This window comes from Anolis carolinensis, chromosome 3 (assembly GCF_035594765.1).
Source record: "Anolis carolinensis isolate JA03-04 chromosome 3, rAnoCar3.1.pri, whole genome shotgun sequence".
Classification (NCBI taxonomy): domain Eukaryota; kingdom Metazoa; phylum Chordata; class Lepidosauria; order Squamata; family Dactyloidae; genus Anolis; species Anolis carolinensis.
The window spans coordinates 287,787,414-287,810,785 of NC_085843.1; the positions used below are offsets into that span (position 1 = coordinate 287,787,414).

Genomic DNA, 23,372 nt, shown 5'->3' on the forward strand with positions numbered 1-23,372 from the left:
CTTCTAAACAAATAATATCACATTATAAATATACACTAGAATCTCACTTATCCAACATAAACAAGCCGGCAGAACGTTGCATAAATAAATATGTTGGATAATAAGAAGGGATTCAGGAAAACCAATTACACATCGAATTAGGTCATCATTATACAAATTAAACACCAAAACATCATGTTATACAACAAATTTGACACAAAAAGTAGTTCCATGCGCAGTAATGCTATGTAGTAATTACTGTATTTGCAAATTTACCACCAAAATATCACAATACATTAAAAACACTCACTCCAAAAACATTGACTATTAAAAGGCAGACTCCATTGCATAATCCAGAACATTGCATAAACGAATGTTGGGTGAGATTCTACTGTAATATGAAATAATTACTGTGGTACAATAATACACAACAATATCATCTCAGGACAGTAAATAAAGATCAACACTCTAAAAACACAGCTATTCCATCCAGGAAACAATCAGGGCCATCTAACACCTCCCACCAAAGGATTCCCCCCTTCACACAGGAAACCACCCACACTTTGAACCTACAAGGCCATTCCGTACTCATCACTCTCTCATCTCAGCACAGTAAATAAACAACAACAGTCTGAAAACACACAAATTCCATCCAGGAAACAATCAGGACCACCTAGCACCTCCCAACAAAGCATTCCCCCCCTCTAACACACGGAACCACCCAAGCTTTGAAACTACAAGGCCATTCCGTACTCTGGGGCCAATTTGCAATATATTAATATATATAATAATACAATACATATATAATACAATACATTGTATATACATATAATACTGCTAATAATATTATAATACACTACAATATAATACTAATAACAAAACAAAACAATATATATATATATATATATATATATATATATATATATATATTACTACTAATATTGTGAAATAGTCGTATATGTTATAGCGTAATATCCTATCATATGTCTTTAATGTAATAAATGAATAAATAATACTGTATAATTTTTGTTGACGGTCACAACAAAAATAAAACCCAATGTAGATTGACCAACATCACTAAAAAAAAGCCACAGCAACGCGTGGCCGGGCACAGCTAGTCTATATATATAAAAGAGTGATGGCATCACGGCGACCCACAAAACAACAAAACTACATGCCCCCCAACCTCGAAATTTGACAACACAACCCATCATCCACGCCTCTAGGTTGATACAACAAAAAGAAAAGAAAAATAAAGTCCTAATTAGAGGGAGAGGAATAATTGCTTTTATCCAATTGCTGCCAGTTAGAAGGCTAAGCTCCTCCAACTTGGTCTCCTAGCAACCCAATAAAAAATAATAATAAACACTAAAAAAATTGATACAATAAAATACTATAATAACAGAAAATAACTAAAAATAATACAAGAAAATAATAAAATATAATAAATAAAAATATAACTTACAATAAAATTAATTTAAAAAATGCAAATAATGTCAAATAAAAATTACACAACAATTTTTAACCAATACCACCACCACTTTGCCACAGCAACGCGTGGCCGGGCACAGCTAGTAATAATAATAATACTGTAATTGAATTTCTTACCCGCCTCTCCCTGCAACTCGAGGTGGGTTACGACACAATTAAAAACCATGAACATTGCATAAATTCAACAAATATACATATTTCTATAAAAGATCCACATTAAAACTGCATTTCTATAAAATACATATTGAAGTACACAATACAGATATAAAATAATAATACAGTAGAGTCTCACTTATCCAACATAAACGGGCCAGCAGAATGTTGGATAAGCAAATATGTTGGATAATAAGGAGGGATTAAGGAAAAGCTTATTAAACATCAAATTAGATTATGATTTTAAAAATTAATCACCAAAACATCATGTTATACAAGAAATTTGATAGAAAAAGTAGTTTAATATGCAGTAATGCTATGTAGTAATTACTGTATTTATGAATTTAGCACCCAAATATTATGATGTATTGAAAACATTGACTACAGAAATGCGTTGGATAATCCAGAACATTGGATAAAGGAGTATTGGATAAGTGAGACTCTACTGTAATAATAACTTGGATCTGCACACATCATCCGAAAATACATCACACATTCGGACTTGTGATTCTGTGATACGAAATCCAGCATATTTATCTTGTTTGTTGTGTCATACTGTGTCTTTGTGTCAATCATCATCATCATCATCATCATCATCATCATCTCCTTGACATGGCTTTGGGTTATGAAATGAGGAATTAATATGAATGAATGCAGCATCCTCCCCGTGCATCGATGCTGAAATATGATGCTTCCTTGGAGTCCAGTGGAGCCTCCTTCTTTCGTTGAAGGATTTGAAACAGAGACTGGATGTGCATCTGTCAAGAGGGCTTGGATAGTGTCTTCCTGCCTGGCAGAAAGGAGGTGGATTGCATAACCCTTGAGGTGGTCTCTTCCAACTCTATGAGTCTATGAACCCTGGGATTTGTACTTTTTTGTTTGACAAGCCCTTGTAAAGCTACAACTCCCAGGATTCCATCGCATTGAGCCATGGTGGTTAAAAGGGAGCCAAGCTGCATTCATTCTTCAGTGGAGATGCAAGGTGGGGCTTGCAAATGTGAGAATGTTCTCAGCATAAGGACCAGGAGATGCAAAATAAATATAGTCATCATAACAACAACAACAACAACAACAACCGTCTTCCTTGCATCCAGCATTCCTCACCTCTGTTCCTGGCAAGGGATGGCCCCCCAGAGATCAAGCCCATCCTCCGTCAACGTCCCGGTCTGGGTCAAAGAAGACAAAGCGAAGACAAAGTGAGGGAAAGGTGACCATGATTTTTGGCTTGGTTTCAAAGAAAGGAAGGTCAGGTAGAAAAGGTTCAAAAAGGTTAGAAATCGGAGCCATGGAGGGCTGGGGTCCAAAGGGGGTCTTTGGGGGTAGAAGGACATTCCCAGGAACCCACTGATTCAGTCAGCCCACCGTGGCGCAGTAGGTTAAACCCTTGTGCTGGCAGGACGGATGACTTGAAGGCTGGGTTGCTGACCTGAAGGTTGCCGGTCTGAATCCAACCCGGGAGAGAGTGGATGAGCTCCCTCTGTCAGCTCTAGCTCCCCATGCAGGGACATGAAAGAAGCCTCCCTCCCACAATGATGGTAAAAACATCAAAACATCCGGGCAAAGTCTCCTGGGCAACGTCCTTGCAGACGGCCAATTCTCTCACACCAGAAGCGACTTGCAGTTTCTCAAGTCGCTCCTGACATGGAAACAAACCTGATTCAGTCCTCTGTTCTTTCTGTTAACATTATTAGTGCTATCCTTCTTTTTCCCCAGAATGGAGACCCAAAGCAGGTTGCTATCTTGCCCAATACGAGATCCACGGTGGCATACAACAAGGCTACAATTTGATACAACTTCAATAAAGTTGCTCCTACATTCGATGTCATGATCTTCAATCTTTGACATCTCCGGACACAGAGCAAGCACTGACAAAGAACAGATGCCAGCCATAAAACGGGCCAGCCATAAAACCTCAATTACCCTCTGGTATGTGAGAGCCCCTATATAAATGGGCTACAGAGAAGATTCTGGTATTCTGTACAAATTGTAAGGTTCTCTTCTTCCAGTTGTGCTGTGGGTAAGTCTTCCACAGAAGAAAGCACCAAGACACACGCTGGTAGATTCCAACAGGTTTTATTGTACAGAATACCAGAATCTTCACTGTAGCCCATTTATATAGGGGCTCTCATGTACCAGAGGGTAATTGAGGTTTTATGGCTGGCCCGTTTTATGGCTGGCATCTGTTCTTTGTCAGCGCTTGCTCTGTGTCTGGATATGTCAAAGATCTGAGATCATGACATTCACCCAGGACACTGTAGTAGCTCTATGTCTCTCATTCGTACCCATCTTGCCTTTGGGAAGCAAGGCTCTCTCTCTCTGTGCATCTACACTGCAGAATAAAGGCACTTTGACTGCTGAGGCTTTATGCTATGGGATCCTGTGAGTTATAGTTTAGTGAGGCACCAGCACTTTTTGGCAGAGAAGGCTAAAGACCTTGTAAAACTACTACAACTCTGAGGATTCCATTGCATGGAACCATGGCAGTCAATGGGGAGTCAAGTGGCATTAATTCTACAGTGTAGATGTACCTTCTCTCTCTCTGGCTGCCCGAAACCAGCTGGAAGTTCAAGGGACGCACCTTGTCAAAGCAGACCATGTTGATCTGCCCGCAGATGTTGATCCTTTGAGGGCTGATGCAGAAGATCTTCTTCTTCTTGAGCCTCCGCTGGGCGTAGACGATGCCGGTGGTCAAGGCGGCCGGAATGGCCGGAGGGACAGCGACTGTCAGGAGGAGGAGGGCCATGGCCACGGTGTCCGACACAGGCCTCTGGGGAAACAGGGACAGGCGCATCAAGCAGCGCATGAGAAGAAGCAAGCATTGCAGATTGCAGGCGAGAGGGAAGATGAATGGCCACCAAGGGGAGAGAATCCAGTGGTTATGGGCATGGAGTGGAGAAGGCCAAGAATCCAATAAATGCCTCTCTCCTTTGTCTTTGCTTCACTGGTGAGTTTTTCATCTGGAACTTTGGTTCTTAATTATGGTTGGCATAAGGCTCACCAGACCGTCCCCTCCCATTTCATTGAGGTCTAAATTCCATGTCACCGCTAACAAGCAATCAACCCAGGCTGAGTTGCAACAGGCTCTGGAGATACAAGTTGGAGCAGTTTGCAGATTTGGTTTCCCCAATATTTTTGGAAAAGATAAAACCAAGCAAGGCTTGACCCAAACTGCCATTGGAAGACATGCTCAGTGTCCAGAAGGGATGTTGAGTGTCTAGTGATGAACAGAGGAGGGAAATGGGGAAAGGAAACTGGGAACGAGGCAACATCCCTCTCCCAAAAGGCACAACCCCAAGCAGAGAAACATCAGGTCCCTCCTTGGTGTTGAATGTGTCCACAGCATGTTCTCATCACCCTTGAAGGCAACGTGGCCGCTTCTCCTCCTTCCAAGAAGAGAGACTGTGGACCCCCACTGACCCCCTGGCTGGACATTGTGGGAAAAAGGGGGCTCAGGATGGGGTTCTGCTGCCCAAACTCACCCCTCGGCTCCCAAAGACGGCTGCTGCGTAGACCAGCCCTATGAGCCCAATGATGACCAGACCAACAATGAAGAGGAAGGCCTCTTTGTAGAGCCTGAAGTTCATGGGCTTCGGGTAGAGGATGGACCGCACCAGGTCTCCTTTCGCCGTATTGAAACCTGCGGGAAGATGTGTTGGAAAAATGTCATCCTGCACTGCTTAAGTCTATATGGTTAGATAGGAAGCCTAGAAAAAGAGTTAGGGGCACCTTCCCCAGTTCCATGCATGCTTTGATTAGGCTTTACTACTGTTTCCTCCCTTGTGTCCTGTTTAGGTCAACCCCACCCTTCGATGCTTTAGAAATGTGATCTCTCCTAGGGCTTTGACGTAACTTTCCCCAATTTGGACTTTGGAATGTTTATGGCCCTAGAGAAGAAGCGATCCACGAGGCTTAGTCGCCATTCCTGCTTCCTGCTTTGTTCCAGAGAGAGGATGCACTCTGTCTGCTCCTATATTCCAAGATGTAGCTATCTATACCTTTGTTATTTTGATCCGTCTATGTGTATTAGAACAGGATAGATTAGCTAGTTAGCTCCAAACCTTTTCTATCCATCAATGGATTTCCTTTTACCTCAATAAATGCTTTTAAACTTTAAAGCTAACTTTGCGTTCCTTTGCCTTCCTGAAGACACAGAAGCCTTCTAAAACTCACACCGCGTAAGTCTCACTGGTGCATTTTTAATCTGCTATTTTAATGGGAATTTACCTCATAAAGGGGGTGATTAGAGTTTAGCGGCTCATTCATTCCAAACAAGATGAACAAGGGATTAATGCATTAGGCTCACAGGATGTGCTGGGAGCCCTCCAGCAACGCCATTCAAGAAGGAGATGCGTAAGGTGGAAAGAAGAGAGGAAAAGATGACAAAAATGGTCAAAGACCTGGAAATTGTGAATCTCTGCGAGAAGCAGCTCTGGAAACTGAGGAGATTTAGCTGTGATAATATAAGGCTGGGAAAGGGGAATATAAGGGCCATGTTTAGCTATTTGGAAGGAGGTCCCATTGAGGAGAAGGGGCAAACTTATTTTTGCTACTCCAGGAAATACAATGGAGCAATGGATTCAAAGTCCTTGCAAAGAGATTCCACCTCAACATGAGGGTCTTCATCATCAGAGCTACTCAACCATGGAATCTGCTTGGAGTCTGATGGAATTTTGAAGCAGAGACTTGATGGACATCTGTCTGGAGTGCTTGGATGGTGTCTTCTTTTTAAAATATTTTTCTTTTTTATTGATTGAAACATAATACAATTGCCGCGTCACACTTTCTATTCCCAGGTCTATACCCACCCTCCCTCCCATTATCAAAATACAGCACTGCCAATTCTATTACGGTACTTTGACATCATTCTTATTTCATCCGTTACATATAAATATTGCAATGTATTCATTCATTGCTCAACCACAATCTTTCTTGGATGCTTAATGGTTAAAAAAAATCTCTTTTTCTGTCCACCAACATTATGTTTCCCGTTCTTGAGTTGGGAGTATAGCAACTGCTTTGGGAGACGGTGATCTTTGGGCATTCGGACAACGTGGCCTTCAGTCCAGCGGAGTTGATGGCGAAGGAGCATTGCTTTAATGCTGGTGTTCTTTGCTTCTTCCAGCACGCTAAGATTTCTCCGCCTATCTTCCCAAGAGATTTGTAGGATTTTTCGGAGGCAATGCTGGTGGAATTATTCCAATGGTTGAGTGTGACGTCTGTAGACTTTCCAAGTTTTGCAGGCATAGAACAGGGTTGGAAGGGGAATAGCTTGATAAACAAGCACAGTATATGTGATATTTCCCCTTTTTGTCTGTGTAACCAATATAACTATTATATTATATAACTTGATATTAGCTCAGGGCTTCTCTCATCCCAAATTGACCTCAAGCGAATCTGTGGCACTTCATCTATGTTTCTGAGTTCGCAACTTATAATGTGTACTTTGCTAATCTATCATTACAACCTCACTGTTTTTAATTCTATGTTTTTAGTAAGTGTGTTTCGTTTCTCTGGTCAATGTTTAAATATTATAACTGGTGCGCGTTACTGTTTATTGATGTATTGTACATTGTTATCATTTTGTATCTGATATTTCGGTGAGTCCCCTCCAGGGGAGATGGTGGCGGGATACAAATAAACTTATTATTATTATTATTATTATTATTATTATTATTATTGACACAACGACGTTGTATGACACAGCAAACAAGATAGACATGCTGGATTTCGTTTCATAAAACCACAAGTCGAACACTTCCCAAGTGTCTAGGACTGTGTGATGTATTTTCGGATGATGCGTGCAGATCCCAGCAGGGTGGCCTTTTGCAGTTGGCAGATCGTAATTTTGTCAATGTCTATTGTTTCCAAATGCCGGCTGAGATCTTTTGGCATGGCACCCAGTGTGCCCATCACCACCAGGACCACCTGCACTGGTTTCTGCCAGAGTCTTTGAGTCTTATTATTATTATTATTATTATTATTATTATTATTATTATTATTTATTATAAAAGTATTATTATTATTATTATTATTATTATTATTATTATTATTATTTATAAAAGCCAATACTGGGGTCTTGCATTCTGTTCCCCGGAAAAGAGATTAAAGAACATTCTGGGGTTCAAAAAGTATTAATGACGTTTGGACTGGACAGGCCTTAGGTTCTCTTTGAACTCTACGATTCTGTGACTCTATGCAATGGGAGCTTCCATCTCCCCTTTTCTCTCTCTCTCTTGTAGCTACAAGGACAAAGTGTCCCTCCTCTTCCTCAAAAGGTGGAGCGAAGCCCCTCACCTGTCTGCAGCACGACGGCTCTGGCCGGCCCTTTGCCGCTGGGCCTGGTCTGGATGACCTCTGTGCCGCAGAAGAGGACGTGGCGCCGGTGGTCCTCCAGGCTGTGCTTCTTCCAGGGCTGGACGTTGTCCGCTTGGGGCAAAGGGGTCTTGGTCACCGGGACACTCTCACCTGCAAAGGAAGCCCACATCCCAGACACACACACACCTTGGGTCAGTACACAGAAGTGCCACATGGGAGCCGTAATGTTACAGGGCAAAAGCATCAGAGCATCAGAGCATTCAAGGCAATAGTGTCATAACAGTATGCCAACTCAAGGCAAAAGCATTACAGCATCACAAGACAAAAGTATCATAGAGCTACTGAAGGGACCATAAGCTAGAAAATAGTAAATTTTTGCCTACCCTGTTTCCCCGAAAATAAGACATCCCCGGAAATAAGACCTAGTAGAGGTTTTGCTGAATTACTAAATATAAGGCCTCCTCCGAAAGTAAGACCTAGCAAAGTTTTTGTTTGGAACTATGCCTAGCGCCTGCCAAACAGAACACCAGAGCATTCAGGATTGGTAAATGTACATACCAGGTGTACATGGAAATAATGGTAGTAACAAGAAATTCTTGATAGGATTCACAGTTTGTCTGGTTATGTTGGTTTGTGATGACAACTACTGTATAGTATATAATAAATGCTCAAATGTTTTGTTCAACAATAATGTGAATTTTTCTTCATTGAAAAATAAGACATTCCCTGAAATAAGACCTAGCACCTCTTTGGGAGAAAAAATTAATATAAGACACTGTCATATTTTCGGGGAAACATGGTATGTAGCTTTGTCTCTGCATATGCCCCTCCCTTCGTGTGAGCTGGTGCCTTTCTCCAGAAAGTTCCAAGACCAAAAGTTAGCTTGAACTCAACAAGTAAGGTCACAGGTATCACTTATGCCAAGTGGTCAGGCTGTGGCACAGGCTGGTTAGCAGCCAGCTGCAACAAATCACTCTGACCAAGAGGTCATGAGTTTGAGGCCAACCCGTGCCTACGTCTGTCTCTGTCTCTGTTCTATGTTATGGCATTGAATGTTTGCCTTATATGTGTGCAATGTTAATCCGCCCTGAGTCCCCTTCGGGGTGAGAAGGGCGGAATATAAATACTGTAAATAAATATAAATACTGTAAATAAGTAGGTGTGGAAGGTGAAGAAGACCCTCAGCCATTGGTCAATTTTAGATAAGCCAAAGGTATAAATTATTTGTTTACTGCGACATGCTTTTGCGACAGCCATTTGCATGGTACAGCCCTCTGGGGTATGTACGGCTGTCGCCTTCGCACAGCTGTGGTGAAAATAAACTTTGCTTTCTGCATCTCTCATGAAACTGGGTTTTCTGCCTGATTTCCCTCCTGAGCCAGGACCCTTTGAAGGTAATTGTCTTACACTACAGCATTTCAGAGCAAAAGAGGTCATCGTGTTATAACAATTCAAAGCAAAAGCATTAACACATCATGGCCTATGAGGGCAAAAGTGTCATCGCATTTCAGGGCAAAAGCATAATCTCTGTACTGGGGAAGGAAGGCAGCTTGACTATACTTGAACTTGAGCTCAATGCTATGGAATGCTGGGAGTTGTAGTCTGGTGGCCCAAAGAAGGTTAAAGACCTTGTAAAATGACAGCTCATGATTCCATAGCATTGAGCTATAAAAATTGAATTCAAGTAGAATGGGCTGGGCTGTGACCCAGCTGTTTAGTAGCCAGCTGCAATAAATCACTACTGACTGAGAGGTCATGAGTTTGAAGCCAGCCCGGATCAGAGTGAGCTCGCTGTTGACCTACGCAGCTCGGAAGACAGTTGCATCTGTTGAGAAGTAAATTTAGGTACCGCTTTATGTGGAGAGGCTAATTTAACTAATTTACGACACCATAAAAACTTCCAGCAGCGTGCGGAAAGAAATGAGGAAGTATTCCATCAAGGACTTGGTGTCACAAATGGACGGTGAAGCGGCAGGTCCACCCGTGGCCGGAATCAAGCATACCGTCATGAAGCCGGAAGCTGGAAAATGTTAAATTGCCTCTATGTCTGTCTATATACTGTATACACTCGAATATAAGCCCTTTTTTAGGGCTGAAAAAGCTCCCCTCGGCTTATACTCGAGTGAGGGTCCTGGCTGGCTTCTATTCAGGTCAGCTCATACTTCAATATATAGGTATTCAGAGTTTGACAGTCTTATTAAAGTATTATTATTATTATCTTAAATTACAGTTTTATATAAATATTCAAAAGCATTTAACCTACTGATGCTTCAAACAATGCAATTTTATTAATATCTATTTTTATTTTTGAATTTGACCCATAGCTGCTGCATTTCCCACCCTCGTCTTATACTCAAGTCAATAAGTTTTCCCAGTTTTTATGGTAAAATTAGGTGCCTCAGCTTATATTCAGGTCAACTTATACTCGAGTATATACGGTATGTTGTATGTCTAATTCCATTGAATGTTTGCCATGTATATGTGCATAGTGATCCACCCTGAGTCCCTTTCGGGGTGAGAAAGAAGGGTGGAATATAAATACTGCAAATAAATGAATAATAAATAGCATCAAGCTGCATTCCTTCTGTAATGAAGTATGAATTTTGGTTTACAGATGTTATGTTTAATTGTGTGTTTATGTTTTAAAAGGGTAAGTATTACAGTTATGGCATCTTAGCATTCTGAGGCAGGTTGCCATAGTAACGAGGGCGGAGCCAACCACTGTTTGTAGAAAAAGGAGGGAATGTTTTAAAAAAGCAGTCATCTGTGATCTGAGTCACAGGGAAGACACTGGTTCCAGGTTAGGGAAACCAGGGAAGCTCAGATCTCTAGTTGTGTCATATTAAGCAAGTTAAGTGACTTGTTTGGGTTTATTCGTAGAGTCTGAGTGGTAAGGGGAAGCAATCCCAGTTAGATCCAAAGTGATCAGTTGATAGCTTTGGTTGTAAGAGAAGAAAAAGTTTTAGACTGCTCAAGGAAAGGAGAAAGTATTTTGAAATTGGATTCATCATAGGTTATATTTGCAACGGTTGAAGAAAGTGTAACTCTGAGAAGCAACATTGTAACCACTAAGCTCTGTGCCTGAATAAACTTGTTAGTGTTCTCCAACATCCAGGCCTCTGTCACATATATTCTAAACTAAGTTACGCTACCATCTAAAGTGAAGAAGAAGAAAAAGTAAAAGTAAAGGTCTCCTCCCTGAGTCTTTGGTGGCTGCCACGTTGCACCTTCTATAAGCGTTTGAAAACTCTCTTCTGCCCAAAAGACCCCTGATGGCAGAAGCAGCCCCTGTTTGGGAAAAGGCGCAAAAGGAGAGCATGATGAAGGCCATTGTGGTTGCACACCTGTGAGCATGCCTTCATTGACCACGCAGCTTCCGTCCAGGAGGATGGCATCGCAGGGCAAGGAAAGCTTCTGCCCTTCCAAGAGGAGGACGTCTCCCGGGACCAAGTGGCAGGACTCCGACTGGTGCCCACCTGCGGAAAGACACAATCCATAAAAGCAAGGACATTCAAGTGTTGCCATTGCTATATGCCTACAAGTTGGGTTGTGCTGATCCTCTCCTTCATTGGAAGGGACCCCCAAAGGCCATCCAGTCCAACCCCCTTCCGCCATCCAGGAAGAGACATCCAAACTCCTCCCAAGAGATGTCCATCCAGCCTCTGCATGAAAACCTCCAGGGAAGGAGGCAGCATATTCTCACCTTCAGGTTTAGTCCAGACCTTGACTTGGACCTTGTTGTGCTCCTCCACCAAGTTGTGCAATTTGACGGATTGCTGTGGGAAATGGAAAGAAAAGGAGGAGAGGTAACACGAGAGCCATGTCTAAGTAGCTGGAAGACTGTCAAAGGTGGAGAGAACTTGCTTCTGGAGATCCAGAGGCCAGGACATAAACGAGTGGATTCAAGTGGCAAGAAAAGAGACTCCCTTGAAATGTGAGGAGCACTCTTCTGGCAGTATTTATTCATTTATCATGTCAAAAGCAAACTGTGAGTACAATTATAATGTATTAAAAAACACACACACACAAACAAAGTTAAAAACTTGGCATGATACAAGATTTCCTTTGACCAGAAGCGTCCACTAATGCGTCATCTTCATCATGGAAGGAAGTGACAAGTGGAGTGCCGCAGGGCTCCGTCCTGGGCCCGGTTCTGTTCAACATCTTTATTAACGACTTAGACGAAGGGTCAGAAGGCACGATCATCAAGTTTGCAGACGACACAAAACTGGGAGGGAGAGCCAACACTCCAGAAGACAGGAGCAGAATTCAAAACGATCTTGACAGACTAGAGAGATGATTGGCCAAAACTAACAAAATGAAGTTCAACAGGGACAAATGCAAGATACTTCACTTCGGTAGAAAAAATGGAAATCAAAGATACAGAATGGGGGACGATGCCTGGCTTGACAGTAGTACATGTGAAAAAGATCTTGGAGTCCTCGTGGACAACAAGTTAAACATGAGCCAACAATGTGATGCAGCAGCTAAAAAAGCCAATGGGATTCTGGCCTCATCAATAGGGGAATAGCGTCTAGATCCAGGGAAGTCCTGCTCCCCCTTATTCTATTCTGCCTTGGTCAGACCACACCTGGAATACTGTGTCCAGTTTTGGGCACCGCAGATGAAGGGAGATGTTGACAAGCTGGAAAGCGCCCAGAGGAGGGCAACTAAAATGATTAAGGGTCTGGAGAACAAGCCCTATGAGGAGCGGCTTAAAGAGCTGGGCATGTTTAGCCTGCAGAAGAGAAGGCTGAGAGGAGACATGATGATAGCCATGTACAAATACGTGAAGGGAAGTCATAGGGAGGAGGGAGGGAGCTTGTTTTCTGCTGCCCTGCAGACTAGGACGCAAGGGAACAAGGGCTTCAAACTACAGGAAAGGAGATTCCACCTGAACATCAGGAAGAACTTCCTCACTGTGAGAAGGGCTGTTCGACAGTGGAACTCTCTCCCCGGGGCCGTGGTGGAGGCTCCTTCCTTGGAGGCTTTTAAGCAGAGGCTGGATGGCCATCTGTCGGGGGTGCTTTGAATGCGATTTCCTGCTTCTTAGCAGGGGGTTGGACTGGATGGCCCATGTGGTCTCTTCCAACTCTACGATTCTATGATTCTATGATTCTATGAAGCTGGGCCCTTGGAGTGTCTTTGGTGTCATTATAAGAAGGTCCTCCTTTGAGCATGTGGTGGGGCTCAGACCACATTGTAGTCAGTGGTCTGTGGTTTGCTGTTCTCCACACTCGCATGTCGTGGACTCCACTTTGTGGCCCCATTTCTTAAGGTTGGCTCTGAACCTCGTGGTGCCAGAACACAGTGTGTTCAGCGCTTTCCAAGTTGCCCAGGCTTCTGTGTGCCCAGGAGGGCGTTTCTCATTTGGTATCAGCCACGGATTGAGGTTTCGGGTTTTAGCCTGCCACTTTTGGACTCTTGCTTGCTGAGGTGTTCCTGCGCGTATCTCCGTAGATCTTAGGAAGCTGTTTCTTGAGTTAAGGCATTGGCATGCTGGCTTATATCCAAATAGAGGATGGGCCGGAGATGTCACTGCCTTGGTCCTTTCATTGCTGGCTGCTACTTCGTAGCGGATGTCAGGTGGTGCAATACCGGCTAAACAATATAATTTCTGGGTTGTTGTGTGTTTTCCAGACTGTATGGCCATGTTCCAGAAGCATTCTCTACTGACGTTTCACCCACATCTATGGCAGGCATCCTCAGAGGTTGTGTGGTCTGTTGGAAACTAGGCAACCTCAGAGGATGCCTGCCATAGATGTGGGTGAAACGTCAGGAGAGAATGCTTCTGGAGCATGGCCATACAGCCCGGAAAACACACAACAACCCTGTGATTCCGGCCATGAAAACCTTCAACACAGTATAATTTCTGTTTAGGGGAACATTAAAGAAGCCTCCCTGCAGGATCCTAACTCATCCGAGTGTCCCCTGGACAACATTTTTGTAGACGGCTGATTCTCTCACACCAGAAGCGACTTGCAGGATTTCTGACATGGACAGTGACATAGACTTTCTCAGGGAAGAAAGTGGACTCTCCACCCTTGGAGGTTCTGAAACCAACATTCTTCTTTCAAAGCTTTCAGACCTTAAAACACATTGTATATATACCGAAAATTGTTATAAAGTTGTCATGTCTTCTATATTAAAAGTACAATCCAACAGAATTTCAAATGGAAGATGTTATTGTTGTTGTTGTTGTTGTTGTTGTGTCCTGAACACTAAGGACCCTCTTTTGTTTTGCCAGTTTCAGGAAGCAGTGAAGAAACTCTCATAAAAACAGAGGAAATCATCCACATTTGTAAATGCCAAGTAGAAACTGAAAGAGCCTTTCCATAAATAAACAAAAATGAAAACAAAGCCATCCCATACGTTGCATAATCTTCTACACAAAAGTCTTCCTCTTAAAGAGTTTTTAGCAAGTGGTTTTGGGGCGGTCTGTCTGTCAGAAATCTTTTATTTCTTATGTTGACATTTGATTCATCCTTCTATTCATAAGAACTTCACGGGCTGTTGGGAGGAACCGGGCGCCTAAGGTACACAGAAACCCATTAAGAGGAGAAACGGAGACAGAAAGCAAACAGAAGGTGAAGCCTGGCGATTCAACAAAACCAAAGCGAATGGAAGGAGTCAAGAAGAACAAGCTCCAATGACAGTCAACAACCGCTCTGTTCCTCACCGCAGCCCGTTCACGGTCCCCAACTGAGGATTACTGGTTATACAACTCCAATGAACCCAATAATCTCAGCCTTTCTGCCATGAGAATGGACAGCAATAGTGACATTGTGCACTGGAGTGCATCCACACTGCAGTTTGACACCACTTTATCTTTCCTGGCTGAATGCTAGGGAGTCCTGGGAGTTTATTTATTTATTTATTTATTTACAGCATTTATATTCCGCCCTTCTTTCTCACCCCGAAGGGGACTCAGGGCGGATCACATTACACATATAGGCAAATATTCAATGCCGTTTAACATAGAACAGAGACAAGACAAACATAGGCTCCGAGTGGGCCTCGAACTCATGACCTCCTGGTCAGAGTGATTCATTGCAGCTGGTTGCAGCTGGCTTGCTCTCCAGCCTGCACCACAGCCCGCCACAGTTTAAAGGGGCACCAGCATTCTTTTGCTGGGATGGCTAAAAAAGAGCTTGCCAACTACAACTCTCGTGATTCCATAGCATTGAACCTGGCTCAAATTGTGTTCATTCTACAGTACGGATGCACCTTTGGATTCCAAAGCAAACCGTTTGCCTCCTTTGCATCCCGTTCAGATTGATCCCTCGATGGTCACTTTGCAGAAGCTCTGTTTGGCTCTTTCTAACTTTTTAATTTTTTTTTTCATGTCCCAGCAATGCTCTGGACTCAGGAATCTATGGCAAGCCATCGGCATCTTCTAGGAGCCCACATGCCATGGATAACAAAATCTGTGGATGCTCAAGTCCCATTAGATGCAATGGTGGAATATAATGGGGCCCCTGATACTATTCAATGGCCACGTCAAGGTTTGCTTTCAGAGGGGAGATTAGATACAAACACACAAACATACATACACATGCACATAGATGTTATAGAATGATGAGAATTGCAGTTTTTCAAGGTCTTTAGCCTTCTCTGCTAAGAGCACTGGTGCCCACCAAACTAGGAATCCTTAGCATGGAACCATGACAGCTCAAGTGGGGCCACACTGCATCATTCAACAATGTAGACGCACCCAGAGAAGGCTAAAGATCTTGATAAACTACAACTCCCAGTATCCCATAGCAAGTGGTGTGCCATCGCGCCTGGGGCTATAACTCTTAGCGAAAGAGGCATGGACGTGACATCTTTCCCCAGGGGATTGCTTCTTGCCCTCCTTTAGGGAAACTGGAACTCCCAAGGACCAAAACACTGTAGATAACGCAAAACTGGTTTAATTGTTCACAAAAGGTTATCCCAATAAGCTGGAAGTTTCAAAGGGATAAAGGAAAATATACATTACAGTCTTTGGTTGTCTTAAGTCCAAGGAGCTCTGCAGCTGAGAAGCTTTTCCAGGTCCCTCTTTCTCAATGGCTGTGAATGCCAGAGCAATCCTCAGCCTCAGTCCAAATGGCCTATGTTTGAAGACACAGTCTTCCTTTGATGCCAAAGAACTTATCTGAAGGCGCTTGAGACTCCTCAACGTCGTTCAGGTTGGCCCTAAACATGAAGTGTAAGTCTCAAGGGTAAGAACCTCAGAACTGGTGGTGAGAGGTAACTTAATCAAGGGCTTTGAGAGCCAAATCTCTCTCTCACGTCCATCTGGTAGAAAGCTTGATGGTGGAATGAAAAAGGAAACACTGACCCACTCCAGGAAAGGGTGGAATCAAACAATTGAGCTGAGGGAGCAATATAACTGGTGCAAACAACACTGATTGACAGCTATAAATAACCAATCAATCCAACTACATTTACAGGGTAAAGGCAAAATCAGGCATGATACAGCAATTCAAATCTTGCAACTTACAGTTCGACATATAGATGGAGCCACTCGCGCCGTCACAAGTGGTGTCAAACTGAGTGCAGTTTCCCCCTTCTACACTGCAGAATGAGTGCAGTTTGGCACCACTTTACTTGCCATAGATTCATGCTTTGGAATCAAGGGAGTTCTGGTTTGGCATGGAACCAACCTTCTTGGCCGAGAAGGCTAAAGACCTTGTGAAACTACAACTCTCCTGTGCCATGGAGGTTAGAACGGTGCCAGACTGCACTCATTCCACAGTGCGAATGCATCTTGACAGCATAACAAAGGACCAAAAAACCCCACCACTCTTTTTCCAGATGCATGAACAACATGGCACCTCCCCCCCCCCACAGATGAATGCATGCACGTGTCTGTGAATGCTGAGTAAGAAATTTACCCCCTTTGTCTGTTTGTTAGTCAATGTAACTGTAGATTTGTCAATCCAATGAATAGAATCTATATTTCTATATGTCTAATGTCATTCTTTGTGTAAAAGTTCTGTAAAAGTTCTGATGTACCCTCTCACACTGCAAATTACAATAAAAAGAACCTATGCTTTAAAGTTATTGAAAGGTTATTCATAACAGTTGGACTAGGTGGCCCTTGGGAGCCCCTTCCACCACTCTGTTCCAAAATAATCCTGTTTTCCAAAGCAATTCCCCTGCGCTTCCCTTTCTCATCTCTTCCAGGTCATTCTGGTCTTTCTCCACCTTTCACACACTCTTCTCTCACGGTGCCTGGCAAAACCATCTTTTCCGACTCCTTCGCTCTCTTCCCTCCCTCCTGCCCACTCTTTCACCCATTCTCAAAACTTATAAAATTCACACTTGAAAAATCTTGGTCTTTTCGTGGATGCATCCTAAGAACCTCCATTCTAATTCTGGCAAATGGCTTGGGCCACTCACCTGCCGCAGGTCGTAGACGGTGAGGCCGATGGAGATGATGGAGAGGATGATGATGGCGATGGAGTACTCAATGTATCCCTGGGCCAGCCAGAGGGTCAGCGTGAAGGCTTGGAACACGTAGAAGGGGTTCAGGATCTGTCAATAGAGCAGAAGGGCCACAGGTCAGAGTGATGCGCCAGGGTGCTTCTGGGGTACATGCAGCAAACACCCCCCAAAAACCCATCTCCTTTGCATCTCTCTTTGGTGAGCTCCACAACCCAGCTTCTCCATTGTTGGCACTTCTCATAAATAACAGAGCGAAAGAGCCAGCGCATGCCTAAAGGAGATGGGGACTCAAAAAGGCTGGACCCCAAATAGTGCTGCTTGAACCCAACATTATTCTTCCTGGAGAGAAGTCCCAGTTTGGGTGCCATGAAGAGGATTCTGTCCTGAGCCTTGCTTTCGGGGCCATTCAAGATCTTTGTCAATGACTTCTATTCAATGGAATAGAAGGCCTGCTTAGGACATTTGCAGATAGGACCAAACTGAAAAGGAATACAGTACCTCCGAAAGGATAAGATCAGGATCCAAAATGACTTCAACAGATTAGAGAGCTGATTGGCCAAAACCAACACAATGAATGTCAACAGGAAGAAATGAAATGCACAGATAGAGGCGATTAAAATGAAATGCGCAGGTATAGGATGGGTGACACCTGGCTTGGAAACAGTCCATGTGAAAGGGATCTAAGAGTCTGAGCATAAGCCTACAGTGTGATGCAGCAGCTACAAAGGCCAATGCATATCTAGACTGCAAAGTAACGCTTTTGGATAATAAAAAAAAGTAGATGGAGGAGACAAAAATGGTTCTTGCACCAACCTTGTTTAACATCTTTACTAACCATCAGCCACAATCACCACTCACAAAGAGATTTGTATATGCTGATGACCCTAGTCCAGTGATGGCCAACCTATGACACACATGTCAGCACTGACACGGCTAGTCATTTTTGCTGACACGCTGCCGCATGCAGATTGATTGGATGACTATGTCTTTTGTGGCCAAATTTGGTGTGATTTGGTCCAGTGGTTTTGTTGTTTACTCCATGGGAATTATGCACATTACATATATAATTTCTATTATTATTCTATTATTATTGTAGTATATTATATTATTACTATTATATTATTATTATATTATTCATTGCTCATGACTACATTGAAACTAGAATAGAGGGAAATCAGCATGGAAACTGCAAGAGGTACCATAGATTGTTGTACATGGAAATAATGGTAGTAAATAGTTTTTGATTTATTGAATACAGTTATATATTACAATTATATATTTTTGTTATTTAAATTACACATATTGCAAAATTATGGTTTTTTTCTCGAAGTGACACACCACCTAAGTCATGCTAGGTTTTTTGGTGAATTTTGACACATCAAGAGCAAAAGGTTGCCCATCATTGCCCTTTGAAACAGTTGAAAACCAACTTCTGAATGCCTTGAAAGATCTCTCCAGCTACCATAAAGATAACCACCTGAAGCCTAACCCTGCCAAGACAAGACACAAGTGTGTGCTTTCCATCTACGTAATGGTGAAGCCAACAGGAAACTGAAGGTTATGTGGGAAGGGCAAGAGCTTGAACACTCTTCCCATCCTAAATACCTCGCTGTCACCTTAGATCGAACACTAACATTTAGGAAACACTGCGTGAACACCAAGCACAAAGCAGCTGCACACAATAACATCCTGCCGAAACTGACTGGCAGCGCATGGGGTGCAGACCCACAAGTAATAAGAACATCAGCCCTGGTCTTGTCTTACTCAACCGCTGAGTATGCCTGCCATGTCTGGCACAAATCTGTCAAAGTGGTTGAATATAGCACTGAACGAAACATGAAGAATAATCACAAGTTGCTTAAAACCTACACCTGTTGATAAACTCTACAAGCTAGCCGGCATTGCCCCCCCCCCCCACCTGATGTGCGACAGAAAGTTGCTTCTAACTGTAAGAGAAATAAGATTGCAGACTGTGAAAACCACCCACTGCATGGCTACCAGCCTCCTCCCAGTAGATGCAAATCAAGGGAAAGTTTCATGAGGACCACCACTCCTCTCGATGTTCCTCCAGCAACAGCAAGAATATCCCTCTGGGCAGCAAAACCAGGCAATTCCAACTGGGTGGCCCCCCACAAGGGTTTTCCTTCATCCAGGGGCAAACCAAGAATGGGCCACTTGGAAGTCCCTGAACAGACTCAGAAGCGGAGTGGGCAGATCAAAAGGGAACCTGGCAAAATGGCACTAACTAGAAGAATCCTCCACTTTGTGCAACTGTGGAGCAGAGCAAACAACTCCGCACCTGTATGGTTGCCCACCATGCCCTGCCTCGTGCACAGAGGAAGAACTGCTTCAAGTTACAGACAATGCAGTCACTGTTGCCTGTTCTTGGTCTAAAACTATTTAGCTTCACTTCACTTCACTTCACTTTATTTCTTACTTAGTCGCTCTCCACCAGAGTGCTCCGAGCGACTTACAATTTAAAATATCATTCCACAATATAAAACATTCAACATAAAAACATTCAACAGTGACTATTTGGCAAATTAGATCTGATTTACTTAAATGCACAACCAAACAGCCAAGTCTTGAGCGCTTTTCCAAAAGATTGCAAATTGCAATCTTTTGCAATTAGCTGCTTCTGATCCCATTGCAATTAGCTGCTTCTGATCCCTTTTTATCAGTTTTAAACGTATTTATTTATGCAACGGTTTTGACACAAAATAAATAAATAAATCTAGACTGTATCAAGAGGAGTCTAGTTTCAATATCTGAAAAGATATCCCAGTTGGGGGGCATCTGTTGAGACAGTTTGGATGGGGTGTTCCTGCCTGGAAGAAAGGAGTTGGACTGGATGGCCTTTATGGGTCTCTTCAAGCTCTAGGAGTGTATGCTGACCTAAGCAGCTTGAAAGACAGTTGCATCTGTCAATAGAAAAATTAGGTACCACTTTGTAGGAGGATGCTAATTTAACTAATTTACAACACCATAAAACTGCCAACAGTGTGCGGAAGAATGAGGAAGTACTACCATCAAGGATTCGGTGTCACAAGTGGACGTGAAGCAGCAGCTCTCCCTGTGACCAGAATTGAGCATATCGTCATGAAGCCAGAAGCTGGAAAATGTTAAATTGCCTCTGTGTCTGTCTGTATGTTGTATGTCTAATAATGGCATTGAATGTTTGCCAAGTATATGTGTGCATTGTGATCCGCCTTGAGTCTCCTTTGGGGTGAGAAGGATGGAATATAAATACTGTAAACAAACAAACAAACAAATGTTTCTCTGACTCTCCCCCCCCCCCCCTTCTCTCCATCTGGCATCTTGGTTTGGATCGGCATTTATCAAAACACACAAAAGTGAATGTGGGATGGAGACTGATGTGTCCATTGTCAGAATGAGAACGCGCAGTGCCTGCTGGAATGCACGGCATCTCCTGGCCTCTCCTGCTAATGCACATTTCCTTTAATTAACTCGTTTTCACCCACACAACGAGGCAGCCTCAAAGACGCCTGGCCTCTGCTATCAGGCTTGCAAGGTAAGCCTTTGTTCCCGTTCCAAGGACTGGCCGCAATGAAAGGCAACCACATGCCAGATCTCAGGATCAAAGGCCCTGCCACGTTTTTAACCCATGCTCTCTGCACATACTGGATGATGGGTTTTAGCACATTCTATGATGGCATAAAAGAGCAGAGGCTGGATGGCCATCTGTTGGGAGGGCTTGGGTGGTGTCTTCCTGCCTGACAAAGGGAGTTGCACTGGATGTCCCTTGAGGTCTCTTCCAAGTCTAGGATTGCCATGACTCTGGTTAAGATAACAAGACCAGGGCAAAAATTGGCACCTTTCGTTTCACCTGCATCTGTGGCTCATGGCATCTTCAGAGTGTGAACAGTCTACATAGGGATCACCAAAGGCAGGAGCATTGCCCAGACACATATCAAAGAACATGAAAGCCCTCCCGACCAATTCAACCAGAGAAGTCAACCATAGCAGAGCACCAACCTGGACACAGAATATTATCGGAGAGTGCTGGACCACTCTCACAACCACCATGTCAGACGACACAGAGAAGCCATTGAAACCCACATGAAGCAGGTGGACAATGTCAACAGAAAGGAGGAAGCCTTGCAAATGAACAAATTTTGGTTATCATATTGAAAAACACCAAAATCAAGACAGGAAATAAGGAACACCACTGAGAAACTGGGGAATTCTGGACAGCATGCAATCAAGTGCCAGTTAAGACCTCCCAAACAGAGGATGCCTCCAGGCAACATCAGCCAGGCTACCTCTATGCAGATACTCTCACTGATTGACTTTGCAGCTGCAAGGCTACTCGGTGCTAATCAAGCCTGCTAATTACAACATTCACACTTGCTTCAAGCAGACAAGGCTTCTTCCTCCCACCCTGGACATTCCACAGGTGTGTGTGTGTGTGTTTCACACACACCTCACTTGCTTCACTACCAACAGACCTCTGAAGATGCCAGCCATAGGTACAGGAGAGAGTGCTAATGGAACGTGGCCATACAACCTAAAAGACTCACAGCAACCCAGTGATTTTGCTCATGAAAGCCTTTGACAATCTTCTCTTCTCCAGGCCAAACCTCTACAGCAACCGGAGCCGCTCCTCAGAGGGAGATCTCTGCCACTTTGTCCGCTTGCTCTTAACTGCTTCATTTTGGGGACAATATGTCTATCCAAGTCCAGGGCGCTGCCATGGACAACGGCATGGAAACGCAATGCCCAAACATTATCATGGCTGGCCTGGAATAGGCAGGGTTTGGGGTTGACCCCCAGACCCTCTCCTCTGCCAAACTTCATCTTTGTAATTGGCTGCATGGGAAGCAATCTCCAAGACTTCACCCACTTCTAACAACCATCGAGCCTGGAAGAAGCCACACAACAAATTCTCTTTATTAATGCCTAATTCCATACGCAGTGCCTGTACTTTCCCCCAGAACACACAACCAAAGCTGCTCTTCACAACCATGACCTCTGATGCAACCATATCTATTCAGACCACAAGGCTCAAAACATTTACAAGAGGCATTCCTCAACCTACTCATACCATGCCCAACCAAGCAGGTGAAGAAACACATTGACAAGGCAAAACTAACACCCAGGCATCATTTCCTACAAGGTAGTCTGCTACAATCCCCAGCTCAGACCTCCTTCATTGTGTTTTTGGAGAATAACATAGATGTTTATTAACCTCTGGAGAGCTTCTAATCTTAGACGAAGTCTCACTTGCAACAAGATGCGTAGCCTGGATAGTAATACAAGCAGAGCCGGTCCAACAATGAGGCGAATTAAGCGGTCACTTGGGGCGCAAAACATACAGGGGTGCAGCCAAGACTACTTTTTCTGTTGATTTTGTCAGAGTATTTGCAGTGCAGCAGTAGTTGGATGGAAGCAGTGGAACGCAGAATGAAGAGACACTCAGAGACGTTGGTAAAACTATTTACAAAGTTTTACTGTATGCAGCAATAATCAACACAAACAGACTTGCAGACGAACACAGGACTGCTCTGTTCTCCAACAGAACTTGATTCGAACTTTAGGCAGACAGAACTCAACTGAACAGAACTGAACTGATGCAATCATTATGCACAAACACTTGTGTCTGGATACTCCCTAGTTCCAGCCACACATCAAGGTCATCATAGCTTCTTGGCAATTAACTCTTTCCACACTATGGTACATTCTGGATGATGCAATCAGTTGCAATACAAGCACGGCACAAATTGCATTTAAACACTATCAATACACAAATCCCACATTAACAGATTTGTTGTAAAACATGATGTTTTGGTGCTTAATTTGTAAAATCTTAATGTAATTTGATGTTTAATAGGCTTTTCCTTAATCCCTCCTTATTATCCAACATTTTCGCTTATCCAACGCTTTTATTTTTCAGTGATTGATTTTTTTTGGGGGGGGGCAAAATTCTGTTCGCCTACACTTGAAAAATACCTAGGGCCGGCTCTGAATACAAGGACAAGACT

General features: G+C 43.4%; 1 protein-coding gene across 1 annotated transcript in view; it reads right to left on the reverse strand.

The window, feature by feature from the left end:
• LOC100557913 (probable cation-transporting ATPase 13A5) overlaps nucleotides 1-23,372 on the reverse strand; it is a 57,446-nt gene that overhangs the window by 26,360 nt on the left and 7,714 nt on the right. Inside the window, exons 7-13 of the mRNA XM_062976950.1 lie at nucleotides 17,326-17,460; nucleotides 11,642-11,714; nucleotides 11,283-11,414; nucleotides 7,918-8,088; nucleotides 5,103-5,260; nucleotides 4,202-4,390; nucleotides 2,728-2,789 (exon numbers count right to left, since the gene is read on the reverse strand). Of these exons, the coding sequence (XP_062833020.1) occupies nucleotides 2,728-2,789; nucleotides 4,202-4,390; nucleotides 5,103-5,260; nucleotides 7,918-8,088; nucleotides 11,283-11,414; nucleotides 11,642-11,714; nucleotides 17,326-17,460 (920 nt within the window). The remainder of the gene's footprint in view (nucleotides 1-2,727; nucleotides 2,790-4,201; nucleotides 4,391-5,102; nucleotides 5,261-7,917; nucleotides 8,089-11,282; nucleotides 11,415-11,641; nucleotides 11,715-17,325; nucleotides 17,461-23,372) is intronic.